The 26,894-nt window shown below is 45.1% G+C and overlaps 1 protein-coding gene across 1 annotated transcript; it reads right to left on the reverse strand.

Annotated features, from left to right (window-relative positions):
* Positions 1–14,524: 14,524 nt before the first annotated feature.
* Positions 14,525–26,894, reverse strand: LOC135875784 (pantetheinase-like). The gene is made up of 8 exons (XM_065400795.1): positions 26,820–26,894; positions 25,888–26,043; positions 25,681–25,811; positions 20,645–20,837; positions 18,062–18,356; positions 16,023–16,396; positions 14,915–15,085; positions 14,525–14,644 (listed from the first exon to the last, which is right to left on the reverse strand). The coding sequence occupies exons 1-8, from the start codon at positions 26,892–26,894 to the stop codon at positions 14,525–14,527; spliced, it is 1,515 nt and encodes a 504-aa protein (XP_065256867.1).

Here is a 26,894-nt window from a genome sequence, read left to right on the forward strand (position 1 = left end):
CCAGGACAATGCACGTGGTGTTCATAGTGCTCACAATTGCCGCGGTGATCTGAGCGGGCTCCATGATCCCAGTGCTATGGCGTCTGGGCTGAAAAAAGGCGCGAAACTATTGTCTGACAGAGGGAGGGAGGGGCGAGTGACGACATGGCTTACAGGTACAGGGAATTAAAATCAACAAAGGTGGCTGTGCATCAGGGAGAAACACAAACAACTGTCACACAGAATGGCCCCCCCAAAGATTGAACTCAAAACTCTGGGTTTAGCAGGCCGTTGATTTCACGGAGGGAGGGGGAAGCAAATGAATACAGAACAAATCTGGTCCATCTATTTTTTACATCTTAAGCTGGCAGCAGACGGTGCAGCATGGCTGATAGCCATCGGCATCTTCTGGGTGCTTGGCAGAAAATGATGTACTACGACTGCTAGCCATCATCGTCAAGACAGTTCAATAGGCCAGGAGACAAAACATGTCTGCCCAGGTGCCTCTGACCGAACTCACTGAGGAATACGACGATGACGGATACCAGTCGTAATACACCATCCACTGCCAAACGGCAATTAGCTGCTGCTGTGTAGCAATGCAGTACCACGTCTGCCGGCACCCAGATGACATATGGTGATGGTGAGCTGAGCGGGCTCCATGCTTGCCGTGGTATGTTGTCTGCACAGGTAACCCAGGTAAAAAGGCGCGAATTGATTGTCTGCCATTGCTCTGACGGAGAGGGAGGGGCCTGACGACATGTACCCAGAACCCCCCGCGACACTGTTTTTGCATCATCAGGCATTGGGAGCTCAACCCAGAATTCCAGTGGGCGGCAGAGACTGCGGGAACTGTGGGATAGCTAGCCACAGTGCAACGCTCCGGAAGTCGACGCTAGCCTCGGTACTGTAGACGCAGTCCGCCGACTTAATGCACTTGGAGCATTTTATGTGGGGACACACACAATCGACTGTATAAAACCAATTTCTATAAAACCGGCTTCTATAAATTTGACCTAATTTCGTAGTGTAGATGTACCCTCAGTCTCAGTGAGCAAAATGAAGACAGTTTGTGCTCTTTAGTTTTGTTTACACTAGGGCAGCTAAACCTACAGGGAATGACTGCAGAGACCAAAGTTCAGCCTCTACTTTGGCTAGAGCGGGTCAACAAATTTTCTGACAAATAGTTTTCCTTTGGAAAATGCTATTTCAACAAAATCCCACTGGAATGTGTTGATTCCACTGAAACTAGCAACAAAATCAGTCAGGCAAACTGACTGACTAGCTTGCCCTGCCTGGTTCCTTGACAGCCTGCCTGCCAGCTGGCCAGGCGTCTAGCAGGCTGCTCAATTCCCAGGATCCCCCTTTAATGGGTTGTCTGGGTGGCCAGCTCCCTGGCTGGTTTTCTCCCTTCCCAGAATTAAAAAAAAAAAAAAAAGAAACAAAAAAAAAGCTGTTCTGTGCAAATATTTTCATTTCCAACTTCTTGTTCCAATTCAAAATATTTTTTTTTTTAGCAATATGACCTTTCCCATGGAATTAAATAGCCAGTTCCTGCTCATATCCAATATTCGAAGGAAGGGTTCTGGACTGCAGGGAACAGAACAGACTGTGACTTGCTGAAGATTACAGCAGACTCTCATTGCTGTGTCATGCCATGTTTAATTTAAAATCATTTTTGTTGTTAAATATAAGCTCTCCGTACCTTATTAAGAACACTACAAAACCAGCATCGAACATGGTTTTAAAGCAGTGTCGAGCACAGTTTGTCTTTGGCTGTGCTTACAGTTAAAATGTTCAGCACTAATTTAGATACACTATTGCTAACAAGAGGTCTAGAGAAGGATGTCAGCTGTTCAGTTTTTGGCAGCAGATATGATCCTTTAAAAAGGAAGCAAAAAGGAAGCAACTAATATTTCATGACGTTTTTGGTAAGGTAACTTGGAAGCCTCCCTGAAATGAGTTCATTTTTTTCCATTGGCATGGAAAACTAAGAACCCCAGCTGTAGCTCCTCACACTTGGTCAGGTGACAGGGTGGCCCAGCCTTATGGTCACAGCAGGTGCGGGAAACCAAACATCGGAACTAGGGACTAAGGGTGGAACCAGAGTCAGCAGTCAGAAACTAGAGCTGAAGGTCAAAGTGGAGGTGAGGAACTGAAACAAACAGGTAACACAGGAGCAGTCACAGTGTTGGGCATGAGCACGGAGCAGGCAGCGAGGAGCTGCTGCTGCTGGATTAAGAGCCAGCCTGCTGGCCTCTCCAGCCAATCAGGCAGTCTGCTGCAGACCGGCTGTACTGATGAGGCTGCCTGGAGACTAGCTGTGTTATAGTGCCTGATTCCGGACTCACATTCATATGTGGCCAAATAGGAGTGTTTTAGTTGAACAAAAATAGACAGAATAAAAGGGTAAATTGACAAATATTTATAGAAATGATCATACTTTTCAAACTACTTGGTTATGCATAATGTCATGTTCTGGGGTGCAGTTCAGAGCAGTCAGAAGTTGTGTCACTGCCTGCCCTGCAGCTTTGGGTGCCTCACAATGCTTTGCTGTTGTAGCTCCCAACCAACCTATGAGCATGCAGGTCACACCCTGAGTTTCTGTCTGTGTGCTAGACAGCTCTGGTTCAGTGGCTCTGAACCAGTCATCCTGTCTTCAGTCCCACTGCCCCACTCTGGCTTCTACCAGCCTTGGTTACTACTTGCAGGGTGACCCCAATACACTCCCAATCATGGACTTCCCCAAAATTGCGTGTTCTGCAATGTCCAGCCCTCTCCTGGACAGTTCAGAGAAATAAAATAGCTCGTTTGTATTTCTAAAGACACAAGTATCAGGGGGTAGCCGTGTTAGTCTGTATCCACAAAAACAACAAGGAATCCGGTGGCACCTTAAAGACTAACAGATATATTTGGGCATAAGCTTTCGTGGGTAAAAAAACCCTCTTCAGATGCAGGGAGTCATAACCCTTCCACTTTTTGAAAGTGGATGGGCCTGGCCCAGTCCACTTTTCACCAGGGCAGACCCTGCCCCCTTCCCCTCCTCTTCCCCCAAAGGCCCCACCCCCGGGCAGGTAGAGGGTTCGCTGCGGCTCCCCACAGCTGCCTGCCTGGCTCTTATCATGGCCGGGCTGCGGCTCTGAGGCCCCCCAGATGGAGCCGGGTTGGGGAGAGCTGCGCGGGCAGCTGTGGGGAGCCTGGGTCCCTCCACCTGCCCCAGGCAGGGGGCTGCCTTCACCTCCACCTCGGGTGGGGGCCCCCAGCCCTCCCCACTTTTGGGAGGGCTCCAGCACCCTTGCCCTGGGCTGGGACTAATGGGGGCCGGCCTACAGCCAGGGACTCCGAGCAGCTGGGGGCCATGCTGCCCGCCCACCCAGCATGCTGGGGGCCGTGATCAGCCAGAGACTTCAACACACTTGCCTGCCCGCCCATCCGCCACTCCGGGCCGCGCTGCCTGCCCATCTGGCGCTCCAGGGCTGGGGGAGGGGTCTCTGGGCTCCAGCGGGGGAAGAGGGGTGGGGCCCCAGGCAGAAGGGGCAGGCTGATGGGAGCTAGCCTCCCCAAGCCCGTGGTTCACCCACTGCCCATGCCAGTAAGCCTTCGAAATGAATTATTCTGAAAATTAAAACCCAGATCATGCTTCTCTCTTCTGCTGGGTATACATGCCATGCTGTCTTCTCCCCCACTTGTTAATGTGAGGTTTACCTCCACCCCTTGTTAGCTTGATGAGTTTGTTTAATGCTTATATATAAATTGAGGTAAACATTACTTTGTTTAGGATAGACCTGTTTAACAAGTCCCCCTGCCATACCTGGTTTACACACTCTTCAGGCATAATTCCAGCATATATTCATAACTCTTAATGCCCATCACATACATGCATCACACATGAATATTAATTATCAGTGAGTTATTAGTTTTCAAATGATACCTCACAAGGCATATTTTGTACAAAGACCACAACAATAGTGATGACGTCATTAGGCCTATATATATGAACCAGAGTTCTTCCATGTTTAAACTCTGTCCTTCCATGTTTAACTCTAATCGACCTCAAGAGCCAAGGACAGGAATTGGAATGTGTAAATAACCAGTTACCTATTACAACCTTGCTTATAACCAGGTCCTAAGCAATAATGATGAGGTTTGCATGTTTCTAGCTGGAGGAGGAGTGGTAAACTAAGAGTAAATAGAACCAAATGCTTGTTTAGAGGAATGTTACTAACAAGCTAGATTTATAGCCCTAGAATGACTTAACGGCTTAAATGTATAAACATGTCTTCGGTAGAGAAGGGAGGGGGAGTGGGGGGGGGGATGGTGCAGGGGGAGAGAAGGGAGGGCTTAGTTGTGAAAAGTATAAGAAGAGAGAAACTGTTTTTGCTGGTGTGCTCGATTTGAGACTTGCCTGTCTCCTTGCACCACTTTGAGATCTCAAATAAACCTTTGATTGTTTCTCCACCCCGGTGTGTTTATTGGCGCGAAGCACGCCGGGCAACGAACCAGCTGTTGCTGTCCTCGGGCCTCTGTGCCTGCAACAGTCTTGGCGTCCCTGGGTGGGCTCGAGGCTGAAATTTAGCCTTGCCCGGACCCCTCTCGGAGGTCGACGGATTGCGGCGACGACCGACGCCCAGCGCGCACCGGTGATTTCATCGGGGGCCTCGGCAGAGCCGTGGTTTGGTCGACCCTGGAGGGTACAACGATGCAACGCGCTCGATTAGTGGAGAAACAGCTGCGGGCGACGGTGCAGAACCGGACCCTTGGATAAGGTAGGAACAGTCCAGTGGGGACTTTACCTGTTTTGACCTGGGGACGCCCAGTGTCTCCCTAGAGTATGGGGCAGGGGCAGAGTACTGCAGGCAGGGCAAGGTGTACGCCCTTAGAATGCATTCTGGTGAACTGGAAAGTGTTTGGATCGGATCCGTTGATTAAAAGTAAACTGAAAAGATTCTGTACAGTAGACTGGCCTCAATATCAACTAGAGGACCAGGAAAGGTGGCCACCGGAGGGATCACTTAATTATAATACGATCCTTCAATTGCTTCTGTTTTGTCAGCGAACGGGTAAATGGAATGAACATATGTATGTACAGTTGTTTATGTTGTTAAGAAATAGGTCAGATCTTTTGCAAAGGTGTAATTTGACTCCGACAGGTTCGGTAGTAACTACTGTTAGTCCCCAGAACCCTCCCCCGGTTGTGATGGCAGAGTCGGTGTCCCCTTCGGCTCCAACACCCCCACCATATAAAGACAGGGTGCCTCAGGTCCCAGAGATTGCCCCCTCGGTGGGATTCTATCCATTGATTACTGAGACTCGGATAGCCCGTCATGGAGCAGATAATCGCCGAGCCACTACAATGCAGGTTTACACCCATGTGCCTTTTAACCCGGTGGATCTGGCAGCTTTTAAGACACAGGCAGGGGAATTCTCTACGAATCCAAGCAAGTTTATCTCGGTTTTTGAAGGGTGTCTGGCTAGCCATAAGCCTGACTGGGATGACTGTAATGTCCTTATGCGGACCCTGCTGTCTGAGGTGGAGCGAAATCAGGTTGTGTCTAAGGCACGGGAGGAGGCACAGCGTAGACATGAGGCAGATGCAGCAAACGTCCCTGTTGCTGCAGTTCAGGTCCCTACAGCAGACCCCCAGTGGAATCCCAATGTGCCGGCGGATTTCACCCTTCTCACTGTATACAAGGAGCTCCTATTACATGGTCTCCGACACTCAGCTGTCCGACATAACAATTGGGCTAAGCCGTATGAGCTAGTACAGGAGCCAAAAGAGAGTCCGGTTGCTTTTCTGCAGCGTATTCGGGATACCATCAGGCAAACTACTAATGCAAACCCCGATGATCAGGCTACTGCGGCAATTATAAAGGGTATCTTTACCAGCCGTGCTGCCCCTGATATTAAAAGGAAACTGCAGAAAAAGGAGGATTTGATGGGCATGACAATGGCACAGATTCTGGAAACTGCAAACAGGGCTTACAGCCTTAGGGAGGGAGAAAAGGAAAAGAGGCAAGTGAAAATGATGGTTGCAGCAGTACAAGCTGGTGGCAGGGGAAGATTTCAGGAAGGTGGAAGGGGCCGGGGAATGAGAGGACGTGGGCGTGGGCGCCCTGGCTTACAGGAAAGGCGTCTGGGTCGCAACCAGTGTGCCATATGCCGAAAGGAGGGACATTGGAAAAATGAGTGCCCCGAAAGGGAAGGTACCCCTATGATGGCAGCAGAGGATCAAGAATAGGGGTGTCAGGGGAGACGGACTATCCTGCCCCCGGAACCCCGAGTAAAAATGCGGGTGGGAGATTCAGACATAGACTTTTTAATAGACTCTGGAGCTGCACGAACTGCTGTAAACCAACCCCTTCAGCTGCCTGTGGCAGATTCCCTCACTGTGGTGGGAGCCACAGGGAAAGGAACTAAGTGCCCAGTATATGCCCCAGCGGAATGTGCTTTGGGGAACAGAACTCTATCTCACAGACTGGTTTACCTCCCCGATTGTCCAACGCCTCTATTGGGACGGGATCTGCTTTGTCGCTTAGGTGCCACCCTGCATTTCACTCAAGATGAAATAAGCCTCACCTTACCCCCAGAGAATGCCTGGATAATGACACTTGCAATTGAGCCCTCAGCTATGCAAGCCCCAGAGTGGAGTCAGTGGGAGAAGCGGGTTTTTCCTCTGGTGTGGGCATCAGGGATCCCAGGAAAGGCAGCCCATCATACTCCTATTACTGTTCAGCTTTTGCCAGGAAAAGGTCCAGTGCGAATCAAGCAGTATCCAATCAAAAAGGAAGCCAGAGAGGGACTGCAGGAGACTATAGACCAGATCCTAAAGTGCGGGGTACTTCGAGAATGCCAGTCAGCTTGGAACACTCCTATCTTGCCTGTACAAAAGCCCAATGGCACATACCGGCTGGTCCAGGACCTGAGAGCAGTTAATGAGCGGGTTAAGACTCTACACCCCCTTGTTCCAAATCCGTATACATTGTTGGCCTCTATAGGGGGGCAGTACACCCATTTTTCAGTCCTGGATTTAAAAAGATGCTTTCTTCACGATTCCGGTTGACCCCCAGTCTCAGGAGATTTTCTCCTTCGAGTGGGAGGACAGAAGGAGGGTTAGAAAGCAGCTTTGCTGGACAGTGCTGGCTCAGGGATTTAAAAATTCCCCCACCCTTTTCAGCCACGCCCTGGCTAGAGACTTGGAGGAGTGGGACAACGAGGACAAAGTCCTCCTCCTGCAATATGTGGATGACTTGTTAATTGCTGCTGTGGGTCTAACCTCTTGCCTTAAAGCCACTGTGAGCCTCCTGAACTTTGTTGGACTCCGAGGATATCGAGTAGCACAGAGTAAGGCTCAAATTGCCCTTCCAGAAGTACTCTACTTAGGATTTTACATAAGGCAGGGGGAACGTCAGCTTTCGAACGAAAGAAAGGAAGCTATCTGCCACATTCCTATCCCAAGCAATCGTAAACGGCTCAGGGCGTTTCTGGGTATGGCAGGCTTCTGTAGGATATGGATCCCAGAGTTTGGACTGTGGGCTAAACCCTTGTATGAATGTGTTAAGGGAGCGGATCATGACCCCTTTTACTGGTCCTCAGAAGCCGACAAAGCATTTAAGGTTTTAAAAAGGAAACTGATGGAAGCCCCAGCTCTGGGTTTGCCTGACCTCACTAAACCATTCCAATTGTATGTGCATGAAAGAAAAGGAGTGGCCCTGGGAGTGCTTACTCAGTTATTAGGCACCTGGAAACGTCCCGTGGCATATTTCTCTAAACAACTGGATCAAGTTGCTAAGGGATGGCCGGCATGTTTGCGAGCGGTCGCAGCAACTGCCTTAGTGCTTGGGGAAGCTGAGAAACTGACTCTAGGGGGAACTGTGCAAGTGTATACTCCCCATATGGTTCAAGCCCTGCTGGATACTAAGGGTGGTCTCTGGCTTACCCAGGCTCGGGTAGCTCGGTATCAGGCAAAGCTTGTAGAAAATCCTGAAGTTACCTTACAGACCTGTCCCTCCCTTAACCCAGCTACCTTGTTACCGGAGACAGAGGAGCAGGAACACGACTGTTTGGAAGTCATAGATGCTCAATACTCCAGCCGCCCAGACTTAAAAGATCAACCCCTCCTGAATGCTGAGTAGGAGTGGTATACGGATGGCAGTAGTACAGTTGTAAATGGGCAAAGGAGGGCTGGCTATGCTGTTGTATCTGTCCACGAAACTGTGGAAGCAGAGGGTTTACCTGCTGGGACATCAGCCCAGCTGGCTGAATTGGTAGCCTTAACCCGTGCACTTGAACTGTCAAAAGGGAAAAGAGTTAACATTTTTACTGATTCCAGATACGCCTTTGGAGTACTGCACGCCCATGCTGGTTTATGGAAGCAACGAGGAATGTTGACAGCTCAAAGCTCTCCTGTCAAATATGGACCCCAGATTCTCCGGCTGTTAGAAGCGGTGCAGCTCCCCTCAGCGGTAGCAGTGGTACACTGCAAGGCTCATCAAAAGGAAGAGCAAGATGTGGCCAGAGGTAATGCTAGAGCGGATAGGGAGGCCAAGCGAGCTGCTACCCTGGAACCACTGGAAGCTGAAGATGCCCATATGCATGCCCTCATCCCATCAGTGGGGGAGCTCCCGACCCCTCAGTACTCTGGCGAAGAAAGGAACCTGGCAGGCAGGCTCGGTCTCCAGGAAAAAGAGGGGTGGTTCCACTCCCTGGAAGGAAAGATCCTATTACCAAAGGGCCTGATTCGGCCGGTGTTGCAGCAGCTACATCAAACCACTCACGCAGGGAGAGAGGCTCTCTCTCAGCTAATGGGTAAATATTTTTTAACCTCTGGACTTAGGCCTCTGGCCTCCCAGGTGCAAGCTGAACGTTTAGTCTGCCAGAAGAACAACCCTCGACCGAGAGTGTCAGTGTTGCCAGCCACTCTGGAGCCTACCCCAGGCCCGGGACTGGTTTGGCAAATAGATTTTACTGAGTTCCCCCGGACCCAAGGATTCAGATACCTCCTTGTCTTGGTAGATCGATTCAGCGGATGGCCTGAGGCCTTCCCATGCCGTAACAACACTGCCAAAACAGTGGCTCTCAAATTTGTCAAGGAGATCATTCCTCGCTTCGGGCTTCCCCAGTGGATGGAATCTGATAATGGAACACACTTCACATCCCAAGTCGTTCAGAAGATATCTGATGCCCTACAGATCCCCTGGAAGCTTCACACGCCATGGCGACTGCAGGCCAGTGGGGTAGTGGAGCGTACAAATCAGACTCTTAAGCGGCACCTCTCAAAGGTTTGCCAAGAGGCTTCCCTTAAGTGGCCTGATGCTTTGCCCCTTGTTTTGCTCCGCATTCGCGCTCTCCCTAAGGGCAGGTTAGGGCTCAGTCCCTTCGAGATTATGTTTGGAAGGGCATGGCCTATGAATGGTACACCGGTTCTGGCAGGGGAGTGGGAAATGGGGTGTGGCTTCTTATCTCAGTATATGTGCTCTCTGTTCTTTGTTCTCTCCACAGGTATACCAAAGATTTGCAGCCTCTCCCGCTGGATGCCCCGATCCACTCCTTGCAGCCAGGCGATTCCGTACTCGTTCGGACTTGGAAGGATGAGCCTCTCCAAGAGAAGTGGAAGGGACCTCACACCGTCCTGCTGGTCTCCCATACAGCAGCAAAGGTTGAGGGACACAAGAACTGGATTCATCACTCTCGCCTGAAAGCAGTGCCTGCTCCTGAACGGTGGACCGTCCAGCCTGCAGAGAAGACTGCCAGCGACGATCTGGGACTTAAGCTGTTATTCAGGCGACAATAGTGTCTGCTGGGAATGCCCTGTGCTCTCTTTGGACAGTCACAGCGCACTCCCCGTGAGACCTCTGAGCGTTGGTTGTGTTTATTTTCACAGGGCCAGCCTAACCTGGTGGCCTGGTCCCTGTTGTTTTTAATCTGCTTGCTATTGGTAATTGTTATTTTGTGGGTATTTGGGGAATTGTGATTGTTAGGCCCTAGAATCACCTGCCCAATATGAGTTCAGGTCTAGGGTCTGCCACAGTGGTGCTCTTTGCCATAGAGACACTCCTCTTGTTAACTCCCGTTTCCCCCCAGGCACATGCGGGATAGAAAGGAATCCCTACTAACTTAGAGACAAACACATACGAGTCCCTGAAGGTTTGCTTTGCCCAAGAGTTTAACCTCTCTAACTGCTGGGTATGCTCCCAAATCCCGCACCATGCTGCAGGGTTACCCTGGAGAGTAGTTCCCCAGAATTGGTCAGATATCTGTTGGGGATGGTTCAGTAGAGGGAAAAATGTCTCGGGTACCCCTTTGTCACAGAACTGTACCATTGAGTCCCAGTATGCGTTAAGGGACGACCCCTGGAGGCCGCAGGCCAACTCAACGTATATCCCTTCCCCTACTAGGTTGCGGCCAGTGGCCCCTGGTTTGGTGTGCTATCGACAGTTTAAGTCCAGCAATCACACCTGGTTTGCTGGGAATAGCACCTGTCAGTATTATTTATCCCCTGACAGTGACACTTCCATCCCTGTCTATGTTAAAGGCAACTCCAACTCTACCGCCCGGCTCGGATCGTTGAATGCCAGACAAGCAAATGGGTGGAGTAGCGGTTATAATGGCTTGGTAGGGAATGGCCACTCCTTTTATATTTGCGGTACCTCTGCCTATAAGTGGCTGCCGCATCGGTGGTATGGAAGCTGCTATCTAGGATATCTTGCCCCTCCCCTTCGTGCTTTCCCTAAACTGCCCCCTGGCCGCCCTAGGCAGCATAGATCTTTGTATGCCACCCCAGAGCCCATTACAGAAGGAGACAGATTGGGTATGATCTTTCTCCCATCCTATGGGGTAGGACGACTGGCTCAATTTTATCGTAGGCTCTCTGTGTTTCTCACCAAGTATGCCAATGAGACCTTGGCCATAGAGAAAAGCCTTAATTCAGAGCTTTACCAGCTTCGGTTGCTGTCCCTGCAAAACAGACAGGCCTTAGATTATGTTTTAGCCTCCCAGGGCGGGGTGTGTGTCCTTATTGGGAGTAAATGTTGTACTTATGTCCCAGAAAACTCACAGGACATTAACAAGCACGTCCTATCAGCCGAACAGGCTTTTGAGCAATGGAAGGCTCAGGAAAGGGAACCCACAGTTTTTGATTCCCTTTGGGGTTGGTTGCCCAACCTAGGAGGACTGGGAAATAGCCTTGTGCGTCTCCTCCTCACAGGTGTGGTACTGTGCCTGGTCACCCTCCTCCTGATTGCTTGTTTTAAATTGCTCCTCCGTAAGCTTTGTGCCCCCCGTTCCCCAGAAATCCCAGCATACCCTCTCATTGAGAACCCTAGCTCTATGGCACTCAATCGTATCTTGTCTACAGAATATGAGAAAACTCAGCCAAAAGTTTGTTGAGTATTCTCAAAGGAGAGAACTGATGACGTCATTAGGCCTATATATATGAACCAGAGTTCTTCCATGTTTAACTCTAATCGACCTCAAGAGCCAAGGACAGGAATTGGAATGTGTAAATAACCAGTTACCTATTACAACCTTGCTTATAACCAGGTCCTAAGCAATAATGATGAGGTTTGCATGTTTCTAGCTGGAGGAGGAGTGGTAAACTAAGAGTAAATAGAACCAAATGATTGTTTAGAGGAATGTTACTAACAAGCTAGATTTATAGCCCTAGAATAACTTAACGGCTTAAATGTATAAACATGTCTTCGGTAGAGAAGGGAGGGGGAGTGGGGGGGGATGGTGGGGGGGGATGGTGCAGGGGGAGAGAAGGGAGGGCTTAGTTGTGAAAAGTATAAGAAGAGAGAAACTGTTTTTGCTGGTGTGCTCGATTTGAGACTTGCTTGTCTCCTTGCACCACTTTGAGATCTCAAATAAACCTTTGATTGTTTCTCCACCCCGGTGTGTTTATTGGCGCGAAGCACGCCGGGCAACGAACCAGCTGTTGCTGTCCTCGGGCCTCTGTGCCTGCAACAATAGTGTCTAGGGTGTGAATACAGGAGTGCCTAGCATCACCCATACTTCAGAAGCAATACACAGCACATACTGCACTGAGAAGAGAAGGACTGTCTTGTGGTTAAGGGATTGGAGTGGGGCTCAAGGATTTTGGTTCAATTCCTTGCTCTCCCACAGATACCCTGCGTGATCTTGGGCAAGTCATTTAATATCTCTGCCCTCGGATGTGGAGATTATGACAGGTATCAGACAGTGCTTTTCCCAATTAAGAATGGTGCCTTAAAAGATTGAGCAGCACATATAGTGATGAGCTGAGCCCCTTCAAATCCTAGTAAGACAAAAGGGGCTCAGCACCCTGTATAAACTGGGCTTATGGAGTGATACGTTTGAATATTTCTTCGGCATTGGCCTAAGAGCTTGACACTATTTAGTTTGATTTAAAGTGAAGCAGGAAAACCTGATTAGTGTGGCATGCTAAGACCTGACTTGTCCTGGGGAAACAGAGGCTGTTGATAGTCTGGTGTCACAGAAAGAAACTGGGTTCAACAAGGCAAATTTCTCAGACAGAAGGAATCTTGGAATCCAGAATCACATGTCTTATTCAAGCCTTTCCTTACAGAGGAGGTTTCTTTGTCATGGTATGGGGAATCTCACCCTATCCTAAACTTGATGTTTCCCCCCCCTCCCACTGATCCATATATCCTCCATTCTCCCTTTCTTCCTGTGATTTTTTCTAATCACTTATGCTCCCATAGTGTGCAGTAACTGAGTTAAAAAGAGTTTTTCCCATTCTCTTTATTATGGCTGCCTTTGGGATTATGTAGGATGGTTGTATTTTAGTGACAACATACAGACTAAAATGTGATTCTATCTTATGATGTTTAACCTGGTGTGGCAAACCCAGGACAAACAGCTACAAAGGGGGGGGGGGGTAGTAATCAGTCCCAGGGGGTTAAAAAGGCCTCTCCCAAGCCACTGAGGAGAGAGAACCATGGGGAAATAAGGTTCAGCTGGACAAGGGGTTACCAGGGAACTAATTAGGTTCAGCTGGCTCCAACTGCTTGGGACCTTTTTAAACCCTCCCCGGCGTGGCAGGGGGGGAGAGAGAGTGAGAGAACCAGGGAAGCTGCCAGTAAGTTAGGAGCAGCAAGGCTCTGAACCCTTCCAGCAAGGAAGGCCGCACTCTGTCCCCAGAGGGGAAGACAAACAAGCACAGGGAACTGACTGAGGGAAGGAATAGCCAGCCCTGTGCTACCTACAGGGTTTTGCTTTGCCCAAGCCTCGGTCTCCAAGGCTAATAAGGACTGAGCCTGCTGAGGAGAAGGAGGTACTTTGCCACACTGGGTCACATGTGCAATCATTGAATACCTGATTAAGTACATCTACAACATAAAAACAGAAGTAAAAATTGCTGAAGACTACAATCTGAATGCAGGGTTTTTTAATCTTAAACAATTGCAGTTAATTATAATTAAAAAATGGATACTGATATTTTAAATCACTTTGAAAAGTAACCGAATCAAAAACCAAACACCCCGTTTAAATCACTCCAGAAAAAGAAAGTTCACATGTCCTACTTCCAGTAAAGTATAGGCCCCACTCATGTGAACACTTACACATATGAAGTTACACACATGAGTACACTGACTACAACAGAACAACTAAAACAAGTCAAGTTAAGTGTATGTAGGACCCTAAAAAACACAGAACATTCAACAGAACACACCCAAATCCTTTTTATATTGCTATTTTGATAGTGATGGGTGCATTAGAAATACTGAGGGTACATAGACCTGCATGTACATTATTGCACATTTCCTGGCATTTTCAGGACTTTTTGCATGGGTACAGATCGCTGTTTGAAAACTATAGCACAACTACAGTATTGCCATTTTTAAAATAAGCATATTTACCACATACTTAAAATATGCTCAATGTACAATGCTCAGGGAAAATGCATTGTATATGGAAAACAGAATCATTTGAAACTATAATTTGGTGTGATGGGATAGTCTATTAAAAGGAATGTTTATTTGAAAATGTAACTACATTATCTAATTGAAGGATTTCAATTTTTTCTCTTTTTCAAAATAATTACAGTACTCATGGAAGGTATTGGATTGACAACTCAGAAGAATGGATCTAATTAATAGTTTACATGAATCTCTGATTTATCAACAGTTTTGTTTAGATGTGGGCCTGAACAAAATCCCAGAGGTGACCTCTACCCCAACTCCTAAAGTAAAAGTTTTAAGGGGATAAAAATCCAGGTTCTAAAGTGAGTTTTGTTGCTCAGGCCAATATCTGCTGATAAAGAGCTGGATCCTGCCATATTAAAGTTAGTGGAAGTTTTTCTATGAGTTTGAATGGCAGCAAAATCAAGCCGATAGCAAGTAGAGGCTAACAGTTAATAAAGATGCAGAGCTGCTGTCCAATTAATTGGTTTTGTAATGGAATCATGTCAATAATGTAACGTGCACTAACTAGATAGAATATATTTAGATTGCAGAATATGAAAAATAAGATACTAGATAATGACTGTAGTTAACACAGATTAACATTACAGGATGTTCCTATTCTGAGAAAAGCATCAATAGCCACATCATGGGAAAGCCTGTTGTGGGTGTGGGGGGTCCTTTTCATACCACCTTCCAAAGAGTGTCACTGACAGGACTGGTTTAGAAGTGCCATTCTGGTTTATCAGACGTCCATCACTTAATACCTAGTTTGAGAGAAGAAAGATAAATAGTACTATTAACAGAGCAGTGTGTGGGCAACATTAATATGTTCAAGTATTTCAGTTTAGCTTGGAAAAAGGCATGCAATGTACAACCCAATCTCTGACTCAAGCCAATTACCAAGAGCAGAAGGCCTCTGAGCATACCCAAGTTGTCACAGTTGGACAATTTTTATGTTTAGCACTGGCCTTTGTCATCTTAGAATAGGATCCTTTGAAATGCAAGTCTGAAACAGCTCAAGGGCATCCTCTTACCTGAAATTCACCAGGCGCCAGTTGAACCCCAGTGAGCAAGACTTCTGGAAAGATGTAGCTAGTGCCAAATGTGCCACTGAGAGAGAATGTGTCAAAGCTGGTGTGAGCAGTGGCCACTGGCTGCCCACAAGTTTTCAAGTCTGTGCTTTTACACTTCAGTAGTGTGCATATCTATGGGGAAGAAACAGAGGGGATATATTTGGAGAGCTTACAGTAAACAAGAGCCAGGCTTAGACAGCAGGAAAAACCTCTCATTGGCAAGGTATTATAAAAGTATTTACTCATATAATTAAATCAGACCCATGGATGCTCTGATGCCTTGTAATTCAACAGAATGCTTCACCTGTGCCACTGGTGTGTGTGTGTGTGTGTGTGTGTGCCCACTCAATTATAGCTCTGCAATTGACACAATTTGTGGCCTGAACAAATCACTTCAGCTCTCTCTCAGTTTCGCAGTCAGTGAAATGGGGATGTTTGCCTGTCCTACACAGAAGGATCCGTTTAGGCTTACACAATGTTGTAGAAATGGTACTACACTGGAAATAAGAACAAACTCAAAAGCTGTGTGTAAAGAGTGGATTATATCCCTGTTTCTTAGATACATTAGCTTGCAATCCCAGTAATACATTAAAGAGTCCTATCAGCATGAGCATCGCTTCAACCTGATGCTAAATGTTCAAAGCTGAAACAAGCTGTCCCACAGGATAGAGCATCTCTGCTGAGTCAGCAAGTGCTGCAACAGGCTGTCCTCCTAAAGTTAGTATGTGTTCTAGGGAGGGCTGTGTGCCTTCCCTTCCAGGTACAGACACCAACTTCTCTGAACCTTTGATTATAAAGATAAACCCAGGCCTTTGGCTGGGAAAAGACATCACAGACCTCTGATCACTTACATCACAGACAGAACAGGAAGCATCAAGATCCTAAACTGGGTAAAGAAGACCTGTGGGGTTAATAGCATCCTATTTCTCAAACATTTGTTTTAAGAAAGCACTTTGTGATGAAGTATCTAACTATCCCTTGGGGCAGATGTGAAGAGCTCCAAATGGAAAAGGGATGTTCCAGCCCTCCGCCACTCTACCCCATCAGAAATAAAGAGAAAAAGCTTTACCTGCAAATAGTATTCTCCTTCAACAACATGAAGGCCATCAAAAGCACCTAGCACATATACTTCATCTTCTTGCTTCTCCACCATCCTGTAGCTCAAATGACAGCAAAGGTCTTTCTGGCAAACTGTATGATTTCCTTCAGGCTTAGTGAGTTCAGTGAAGGTGAACTTATCACAGTAAATGACTCCGCTAAAATTACGGTCATCTGGTGAGAATCGTTTGATGCTTGTGGCATACGAGCTCCAGTTGACAGCAATAGGGTAAGTGGGAGAAAGACGAGGGTGTGAACTCAGCTCTGCAACCAGGAGGTGACCGTTCTCTGTTTCTGTATTGTAATGAAATGCCCTGGGTCCATTTGGTGCATAGATGCCACTCCCTGTGTGTGACAGACAAGAGGGAGCTTTTAATCAGAAAGGAATTACCCATTTCATATTATGCACTTTATCATCACACGTTAAACATGTGCAGAGTTTTATTCCGTTATTGTCAGAACTATTTTAAAATCAAAATTAAAGCTTTTACACACTATAAGCCTGGTCTAATGCTCATTGACGTCAATGGGAACTAGGCCAAACTCAAAGATTTCTCAGCATGTAAGTGACATGTAATGGGAGATAAATCACATGCTAGTAAGTGTGACTAAATTGGTGTAAATTACAGTGATTGGGAAGGAAGGCAGAAATTACACTCTTTTATATTCCTTGTTGGATTTGGTCTTGTCTCTCTTATGCAGTTTTTATTTGGCAGAGTGGCTGGTAACACTGTAAAGCAAATAAAACATTTTAGGGAAAACATGTGCCAAGAAATCCCTTACCTTTGCACCTCCATGTAGGTCTTAAATGTGTGGCTATCGTTTTTATTTTACAATACCAAAAAACAACCCACCTCCCACAAAAAACAATCTCTGAGGAAAGAATAGGGCCATCTAACTTTAGCATAGCAATGACTCAAAATCAGTGGAGATGGCTGTGAAGATGCCTAAATAAAGGGGCCCAAGAAGCAAAAGGTTTAGTGCTAGCTATCAACTGGAATTGCTCCCCCACAGTAATACTAAGCTATAAATTTGACAAGTCTGTTCATTTGAAATTAATAGTTATGCAAGTGTTAGGCCCATCCTTAACAGATATATCAGATTGTATACTATGCTATTGCTCTGTGACAATGAACACATACACAACTATAATGTATGAATCCTAGCAACAGTCTGAAAAAAAAATTCAAGGAACACAAGTCTATAACGAAAGTTTGATACTAGTTTATAAAGCAAACAGATATTGCATGAAAATCAGCCATCACAACTCAATTAAGAGTATTCATCAGTACTAAGTCTCTACCTAGTGGAGATACACGTTTGTTGCATCAGATTAACAAACGATAGTTACATGGGGTACGTCTTCACTTACATCCGGGTCCGGATGTAAGCAATCGGTTTTCTGAGTTCGATTTATCGCGTCTGGTTAAGACGCGATAAATCGATCCCGGATCGATCCCGGAAGTGCCCCGGATCGATCCTGGAAGTGCTCGCCTTCGACGCTGGTACTCCAGCTCGGCGAGCGGAGTATGCAGCATCGACGGGGGAGCCTTCCTGCCGCGTCTGGACCGCGGTAACTTCGGACTAAGGTACTTCGAATTCAGCTACGTTATTAACGTAGCTGAATTTGCGTACCTTAGTCCGAAGTGGGGGGGTTAGTGTGGACCAGGCCATGGCATTGCTGAAAACCAAGGTCTGTGGTGAGACTACATTGAACCATAAAATCAAACTTCAGCAATTATTACTTAACAAGGAATTTAAGTTCTACAAGTTAACCTAAAAAAATAACTTGGTTCTGAATTTAACATTTTATTTCTGCTCTATCTGTAAACATTCATTACTAAGACCCTGATCCTGCAAATACTTACACACATACATAAATTTAGGTATATGAGTAGCTCTACTGAAGTCAGCTGGACTATTCACATGCTGAACTTGAAGCATGTGCATAAGAGTTTGCAGGATCAGGGCCTAAGATACCAAATCAGTTAACCCAAGATTGTAAATTACCTGTCATATCTAAACTGGAGTTGCGTGTATTCGCTGAAAGAAAATTGACGCCCATTCCCATAGCCCATGCAGAGTGGAACTGACTAGCAGACAAAAGTGGTAGAGTATTCATCCAAGCTGTTGGGAACAGCACAGTATCCACTTGTAACTTGCTCACCAGGACCACAGCAGGATCATGGAAAAGTATGTCCGCACAAGTGAAAATGCCAAACTTTCCAAAGGATGTATTGAAAGTGACAAACTCTGGCTCCTTAGGGTAATCAAACTGATGAGTTTCTGTCACAAAGAGGTTGTACTGTTTATGGGAAAGAGAGAAAGGAAATATATTAGGCCATATAAATCGGAACTCAGTGCAGTTAAATTGTTTACATAAATACAGGGAATACAGAGTCTATGTTTCTATTAAATTCTATTTTTTTCCACATTGAAAGAGGCTGGATTACAAGACAAAAGAGAAGTCAGACAAAGTATACAGGCTTCCCTTTTCTCTTCCATGAATGGTATTTGAATTTATTCATTGGTAGGAAGTTTATGAAACATTGGCTTTTTCATACCCCCAGAGAATGTCCCTTCATATTTATAAATGGTACCAAATGGCCTTTTTGGGAGCTTAAATTAAATTTCAGCAATAGCAGAAAAAGTGATACCACAAGTTAGTGCCTAGCATTTCTAGTGTCCTTGCTTTTAAACCATGATTTCAGTTACATATAAATTTAAGATTGTGGAACTTACTGTAGTTTCACAGTTTGTTCTCATAATTCCTTACTAGAGGGTGACATAATTTGTTGCATCTGTAGGCTGAGCATTGCACACTGAGCCAAGAGGCTCTTTGCACTCCTCCTTGCACTCCTCCCCACCCAGCTCCTTCAGTACCATCTCCCTCCATTTCAGGGACACCCTAATGTCAGGGTTCTTTGTGTCCCCCATTCCCTCCTTTCCCCCCATACCAGGGGCTTTTGTGCACCCTCATGGCTCCTTATTTCCTCCTACCACCCTTCTTATTTTCATATTTTTCTTTCTTTTTCAGGGTATTAACACTATAAACAACTGGGAGAATGGAGAGAGCTGAGATGGGGAAGCTGTTATGCTGGAAGGTGTTAATGGCTGCCATCAATTGGTTCTTTGTTCTACAGACAATTACAAAAGTGGTTGCAGCTGCTGGCTCTGCCAATCAGATGCCCGGGGCTGCATGTGTCCCTCTTTATACCCTTCAGGTTTTCCCAGTTTTCACCAAAATCCATAGGGTTCCGTCCACTAGGGTTACCATATTTCAACACTGAAAAAAGAGGACACTCCACGGGGGCCCTGCCCCCCCCCAACTCTGCCCCTTCCCTGCCCCCGGCCCTGGCCCAACTCCGCCCCTTCCCTGCCCCAACTCCGCCCCTTCCCAACCCCTTCCCCAAAGTCCCCGCCCCAACTCCGCCCCCTCCCCTGACCACTCCACATTCCCCCTCCTACCTCCCGCCCCCGGGCTCCGGCTGCTGCTGCGCTGGGGAAGTTGCTTCGCCCCCGCCACGGTGGAGAGCAGTGGGAGGTGGGAAAGTTGGAGCCCGGGGAGGAGGTGGCTGCGTGCTCGGATGCTGCCTGCCGCCTCTGTACCCCAGCAGATCGCGGGAGCTGTAAGTTTTGCTGCAGCCACTCGCACTTGGGGTCCCCTTACCAGGCCTCCCTATTTTCCCGGACATGTTTGGCTTTTTGGAAATTCCTCCCGGACGGGGATTTGAGGACCAAAAAGCCGGACATGTCCGGGAAAATCCGGACGTACGGTAACCTTATGTCCACTGATGCCTAGAACATTCCCTGTAACTTTGAAATTGATTGGATGTGGCGTTCAGAAGCTATCGCATTACACCCAAACAAAGAAATGCCATCAAATTGAATGTAAGGCCTCACAAGCTCAGCTGACTACTTAAGTCACTAGCTACCTAAGTGCTAGTCTACACTGGCAACACTAAAGTGCTGCCGCGGCAGAGCTTTAACGTGACTTGTGTAGTCACGGCAGAGCGCTCTCTCCCAGCGCTGTAAAAAAGCAAACAAAAAAACTCCACAAGGGGCGTGGCTCCCAGTGCTGGTGCACTGTCTACACTGGCGCTTTACAGCGCTGAAACTTGCTGCGCTCAAGGGGATGTTTTTTCACACCCCTAAGCGAGAAAGTTGCAGCGCTGTACAGTGCCAGTGTAGACAAGCCCTAAGAGAGACCAAGTAGGTATTGCCTGGGGTTCACCAGTGGCATTAATTTTCTGCCCTTCATGAGGTTTGTGAAAGAGCAGTCAATTGTGGCTGCCTATTGAAGCAAGAACTAGATTGGACTGGAACATTTAAGGTTAATGTTTTGACAAATTGGGGCTAAAGCTTCCTCAGCTAGGATTCTGCAGCTGTGGCTGGGAAAGCAAATTCCTCTAACTACAGACACTGAAAAATGTGACCTCTCCTGCTTTAACATGGCATCACACTCCGATCCTCTGCATGGCACTAAACATATTCCACAATAGTTTTAGTTATAGAATTTTAGGAAAAAATGATAGATATGATTAAAATGAGTGAATTACTGCACTGAACTGTGCAAAGTTGTTTATTTCTTACCTTATGGTAGCGTGCCACCAATTTCCCTTCTGAATCAAAGACAACGTCAGTATTATACTGATAGTGACCATCGCTGGGGCACTTGGGATCACTGGAATTACATGGCTTCTTGTCCCCAATATTGGCAACCACATAGATCGCATTGCTCCTTGCCATGCAGCTGAGTCTTTCCTGCACTGGTGCAGGAGCAAATCTAATTGTCAGTGAGAAATTTAAAAAAAAATTAAAAATTCTAAGCTTAAGGCTTTGGAGCAGAAGAATGATGGATTTAAGTTAGAAGACTGCTGTTGTAGGGTAACCAAATGAAAGAACAGAATAGACCATTGGTGAGTCTATAAAAGTGTTCAGAATAAAATCCAAAAAAGTCTCCCTTTGTGCCAGTTTGGGTTATCCGAACTGGACAGAACAGTGTTCCAGTCTCTCCCCACCCACTACACCTCATTTTCCTCCTAGACTAGATTCCTCTCACCTACCCAAACCCAATTCCTTGTTCCACTGAAAAAAAAACCCCACACTTGTGTGTGTGTATTTATGTATATTCACACAAGACACACACACACACACACACACACACACACACACACACACACACACAAAACAATAAAGGAACATTATTATGGTTGCAAAGTCAAGCCCTCAAAAATTAGGAAATGCCAGAACTAAGTGCCAGAAATGAGATTTGGGAAAGAGGAAAAGTGAAACAACAACATTACAACAAACCCACAAATATCGGAGGTTTGGATGTATGGGTTTTGTTTGTTTGTTTGTTTATGCTTGAAATCCAAATGTTTAACTAGTTACTAAAACATAATATAAGGACAATGTCACAACTCACTCTTCAATTTGAGTTCAGGAACCATTGCACACATTGTGTGCTGTCTTATCTTTGAGCAGGTACTGCCTATCTTAATGCTGAACATTTCTTAGGCTCTGATTCTACAATAAGCTCCACACAAGCAGACCCTGGAACCTGCTTGGAGCTCATTGCAGAATCAAGTTCTTATTCTGTACATGCACATCCCTTCATTCCTTTGCCCTGCCTCTATACCATGAGTGGGGGAAATGGGGTAAAACAACAAAACAACAACAACGTGTCTTTAAAAATCAATTTAATTTAATCTATGACCACAAACACTACAATGCCTTAGTCATAACTTTATGGTTATTGAATGGCACCATTACAGGTCAGGAATTAATATTGTTTGAGTGCTTAAATTGTACATTTTCACACCTTAACAGGTTTGAATTGCTTTGAAACTCTTGAGTTTCCCTGAGTTTATAATTAGACATGGGCAAAATCAGCAGACTATAGGAGTTGTCCTCTGGCCCAATGAGTATTCTAGTATTTTATACAAAGTTGAACATCTTCAACAGGAAAGGCTGATAGAGACCCACCTTAAGTAACCAATACCATATCTGGTGAATAACCTAACCCTTGAACTACAGGTTATTGGGGGGAGGAATGTGTACCAACATCACCAGCTTTCCTTCTCTCAAGCCCCAATTTTGTGAATCTAGCCCTTAAAATGCCCAGAAAAAAACCCTTCACGTCATGAAACGTTTTGGTGAACTCGAAACAGACATTTTTCAGTAGTCAAAATTCCAAAAAAATTTGGAGTTTTACCTGAACTGAAGGGTTGGAGCTTTTTTGTTTTTGTTTTTTTAATTATTGCAAACTGCCAGCAAACCAACCAAACAAACAAAAAATCAGTTATTCTCCCAGCTCTATTTATAATGATAGGTTTTGGGATAATTGAAACACCCCTGTAATGTTTTTTACACTTAAGTTTTCACGTGGTTTCTATCTTAACTGAGTTTTTTGTCTAGGCACTGCACACGCACACACACATGCACGCACCCTGCTACCTCAACACGGGGTAAGTGAGTTTTTAACTTATTTTAAAATTTGGGGCTGTTCCATAATAGTTTGAAGAGATTAGTGTACATGCAGCTTTTTTTAAATTTAAATTATTGAAAGATGCTCCAAGATGTATTAAACATGTTCTCTAGGAACCCATAGCTGTGTTTAAGCCTTTAAACAAGGCCCACTTCAGCCTAAATCTCCAGCTCGAAAATATCTGAGGGATTTTTTTGTTTGTTTGTTTGTTTCTGCTCTGGATAGCAAATTCTTTGATGCAGGGAACTATGGGTGCAGGGGATGCTGCAGCACCCCCTGACTTGAAGTGGTTTCCATTATATACAGGATTTACAGTTTGGTTTAATGGCTCCCAGCACCCCCACTATATAAAATCATGGCCCTCAGTGGAAATTTTTGCCATTGACTTCAATTGAGCCAGGACTGACTCCAAATCTCTACTTTTGTACAATATTGATTACCATGTCATTGCTCAAACAAGCACAACAATATTTTAAAGGTAAACACGGCGGAAACACAAAGCCAGTATTTGCAGCATTTATAAATATTAGAATGGCTAAACTCTGGCTTAGCTTAGCATCAAGTGATGGTGGAACATTTGCATTCCAACAAGCTGGGGAAAAATCACCCTTGCATAGATGAAAAAACAAACTGACTCATTCTTCTAGAGCCACCTAGTGGCAAAACATTAACAAATATTTCTATGACTATATATTATTAATCATTAATTGTAGCCGAGCACAACTGCTTATCATGTATTGACATTACTGTGACAGAATGTACTCATGTCCATACTCTACGCGCTACTGTAACAGTCTTTGCACAAAGTATGCCTTGGGAGATATCATTTATAAATTCATTTGCTGATCAATAATACCATGGCAAAATTCACATAGCAGTGTTATGTGTGAAGTTATAAACATAAGCTGAGATCATAATTAAAAGTATGTTTTCCAGAAAAGTCTTGGGAGTGGCCAAACCAGTTCCTCAGAGTGCCTCAGCTAGGTGTAAACAAGGTCAATAGGTCATTACCCGCTAAGTGGCCATTCTTTGGCAGGAAAGGGGGAAGGGAAATCTACATCTTAGCAAAGAAACCGTATGGAGTTCCCTTCCACACAGACTGCCTGTCGCCATGCTCCCAGCTGGGACTGCTCCTCGAAGAGGGGACAGGATTATAAAAAGAAGGGGCAGACACCCCATGGCACCCCACCTCCTTCCTCTCATTGTGTCCATTGATTCACTACATGAGAAGGGAAAAGGAAGCACCAATAACACAGAAGAAGGGGTCCTGGCCTAAGAAGTTTGGCCAGTAAGACTGCTGAGAACATGTGGTGAGAACAACTTTGCTTTGAATTTAACAAGCACCAGTTGTATTTTATGTTTATTTTTCTTGTAACCATGTCTGATTTTTATGCCTCAATACTTGTGTTCACTTAAAATCTCTAATTTTTTAGTTTATAAACTTGTTTTATTGTTTTAATCTAATCCAGTGTGTTTAAATTGAAGAATCTGGGAAACTCCATTTGGGGTAACAAAGTGTGTGCATATTATTTCTATTAAAGAAATAGACTTTTTATGACTTTGTTTTGTCTAGGAGAGGGCTGGGCAGCACAGGACATACATTTCTGGGTGGAAATATAGGAGAGGGTGTGTGTTCCAGGAGTCACCCTGGAATACAAATCAAGGTGTAGTTGGCAGGCTGCAGCATACACCCAGACATTGCTGGGAGTGACTTGATGTTGCTGTTTGTGAGCAGTCCAGATTATCTGGAGGCTACATCAACAAAGCAGTGTAAAGGGCACCCCAAGTTAGAGGGCGGGGGTGACACAGGTACTCATCAGTCTGGATTGTACCCTGATATGTCACAATTACATCACTGCCTTTTATTAGACAAACACCTCTCAGGAGTGGTCTAGATAATACTTAGTCCTGCCATGAGTGCAGGGGACTGGACTAGCAGATCTCTAGAGGTCCTTCCCATCCTATGATTAGCTATTGATTGAGGAGATTCCTGTAATCCTGCCATATTAAAATACTAAAGACAATGTGATGTGTCTTAAGCACATTGAAAAATAAATAATTTTAAAAACTGCAATATTATGACCTCAACTAATGTTACCGTTTACAAAGGGGAAAAAAAAGGTTGACAGCTTCCATTATTTTATAGTATCAGAGGGGTAGCCGTGTTAGTCTGAATCTGTAAAAAGCAACAGAGGGTCCTGTGGCACCTTTAAGACTAACAGAAGTATTGGGAACGCTTATGCTCCCAATACTTCTGTTAGTCTTAAAGGTGCCACAGGACCCTCTGTTGCTTTTTACATTATTTTATAATCATTTCCCAATTCTGCTTAACTGGGTACTCAGATACAGAGATAGCAATTGCTTAAAAACAAAGATTTTAAATTATTAGGGTCTGAAAGTCCTTCTTTGAAGTAATTCAAGTTGAATTTTGATTTTTGTTTGTTCAGTAGTGTTTTTCTTTACACTATTAACATGTTAGTACTAAAATGCATAAAGTTATTGGGATTATTTTCCTTTAAATGCACCCTAAAACCTACTAAAATAATGTTATTCCTTCATCTTAGAAATATTTCTATTTCATATTTGCTCTTCATAAATTATTGCACGGTGACATCATGGAATAGCTCTTAGGACCTGATAACAAGGGTTGCCAGTTAACATTGACTGGATTTTGACTTTTACTTAATCACCAAAAATATGTTCAAGCACTAAAGAAAGATCACTATGTCATGTCTCATTGCTCAATTGGGGTTCAGATAAAAACACAGGATTATAGGATTTATTTTTTAAACCTTGGAGCAGGCTTCCCCCATTTCAGTAGTGAACATTACTTAGGTCCTGATCATGTCCCAGCACCCACATAGAGCTCATTGAAAAAGCAGAGCCCTTATAAATTGCATTTCGTGTTTTTCTTTCAAAGAAGCATTGAACCCAACAAGTACATTAAATGAAACTGAGAAACTGTAATTAGATTATACTTTATGGGGAAAAAACAATCAATCATGAAAAACTTGTCAGATAGTACGTTCTTGTGATTAGGCTACACAAGCCCTTATGAAGTCATTCATCACCACCTCTGAATGGAGATTTTTGCCTCTCCCCTACCACCCACTGCCCCTTTTAGTAGCAAAGACAATACCTGTCAGGGTCAGTACATGGAATCCAGTTCACCTGTGGATCTGGGATGTCCTCAAGGTAGGGGTAAATGGTTTCTCTTGTGAAAACCCAGCCATAAATACCATCTTCAGGAGTCACAATAATACGTGCACCCTGGCAAAACAGACTAAATTAAATAAGTCTCCACCTAAATAAATACATCTCAGTACAGAATAGCCAATGACAGTACCTGCAGGGCTGCTGCTTTGATGGCCCCTTCCAAAACATCCATATTTTTGTTCATCAGCATCAAAGCATCTTCAGGAGAAACAGGTATTTTGGTGTCCTCTGACAATATAACTGAGTGCTCATACACTGCTGCAATGTAGCTGTCCAAAGCACAGGCCTTAAGGACAGACAAAGCAAAAATTGTAGCGTAAACATGAGGCTGGGAATAGACCATGTTTGAAGCTTGTTAGTTGCTCAAATGACTGCAAGTACAGGCAAGTCTAGAGGATTAAATCAGAAAACTGATTGCCTCACTTTGGAAACCTCCATTACCTATTTAATCAAGAGATTCTGTTACAGGAAGTCCACATTGTGCAACACAGTTACCACATCTAGAAAGTCTTATACCATAAAGGACATCTGAAGAAGTGCGTTTTTTTACCCACGAAAGCTTATGCCCAAATAAATCTGTTAGTCTTTAAGGTGCCACCGGACTCCTTGTTGTTTTTGCCATAAAGGACAAAAGACCTGCAAAAGTAATGCCGTGCCATTTTAATTACCGTTTAGTTGCCATAGAAGTCACTGTGAAAAAGCTGCAGAAAGAAAGCACTGCTGATTTAGAAACACGGCATGTCTATGGCAGAGACGATGGTGTGAATTCAAGGCTAGCCAGCTCAGTAGAAAAACCAAGTAGGGTGAAATCACAGCAGGATCCAGTTACTTACACATGCTGGGCTAAACCCTTCTGCCTTAAATCACACAAATAGTTTATTTAACTGCAGTAGAACTGTTTGCACGAGTAAACCAAACAGGATTTCATGGGAGGGGTAAAAGCTGAACAGCCCATTATGGCATTTTAATAAATAAAACGGATTTTAAAATTAACAGATCCAGTCAGACAACCTGGAGAATATTTTAGTAATGAGAACCAGTTAATAACACACAGTCATTAACCTGTTCTGGTCCAGAGTCATTTTTAAAATGCCCAAGAACAGTCAGTTCCAAAGTTGGACAGCCAGCCAGAATCAT

Source organism: Emys orbicularis, chromosome 3 (genome assembly GCF_028017835.1).
Source record: "Emys orbicularis isolate rEmyOrb1 chromosome 3, rEmyOrb1.hap1, whole genome shotgun sequence".
NCBI lineage: Eukaryota > Metazoa > Chordata > Testudines > Emydidae > Emys > Emys orbicularis.

Excerpts from the sequence above, each read along its gene's own strand:
- LOC135875784 (XM_065400795.1), bottom strand. The coding sequence starts at position 26,894 with ATGATTCTGGCTGGCTGTCCAACTTTGGAACTGACTGTTCTTGGGCAT. Across the intron at positions 25,812-25,887 it reads TCAAAGCAGCAGCCCTGCAG|GGTGCACGTATTATTGTGAC; the intron begins GTACTGTCATTG and ends CTGTTTTGCCAG. Across the intron at positions 15,086-16,022 it reads AAGGAGAATACTATTTGCAG|ATATGCACACTACTGAAGTG; the intron begins GTAAAGCTTTTT and ends TCTTCCCCATAG.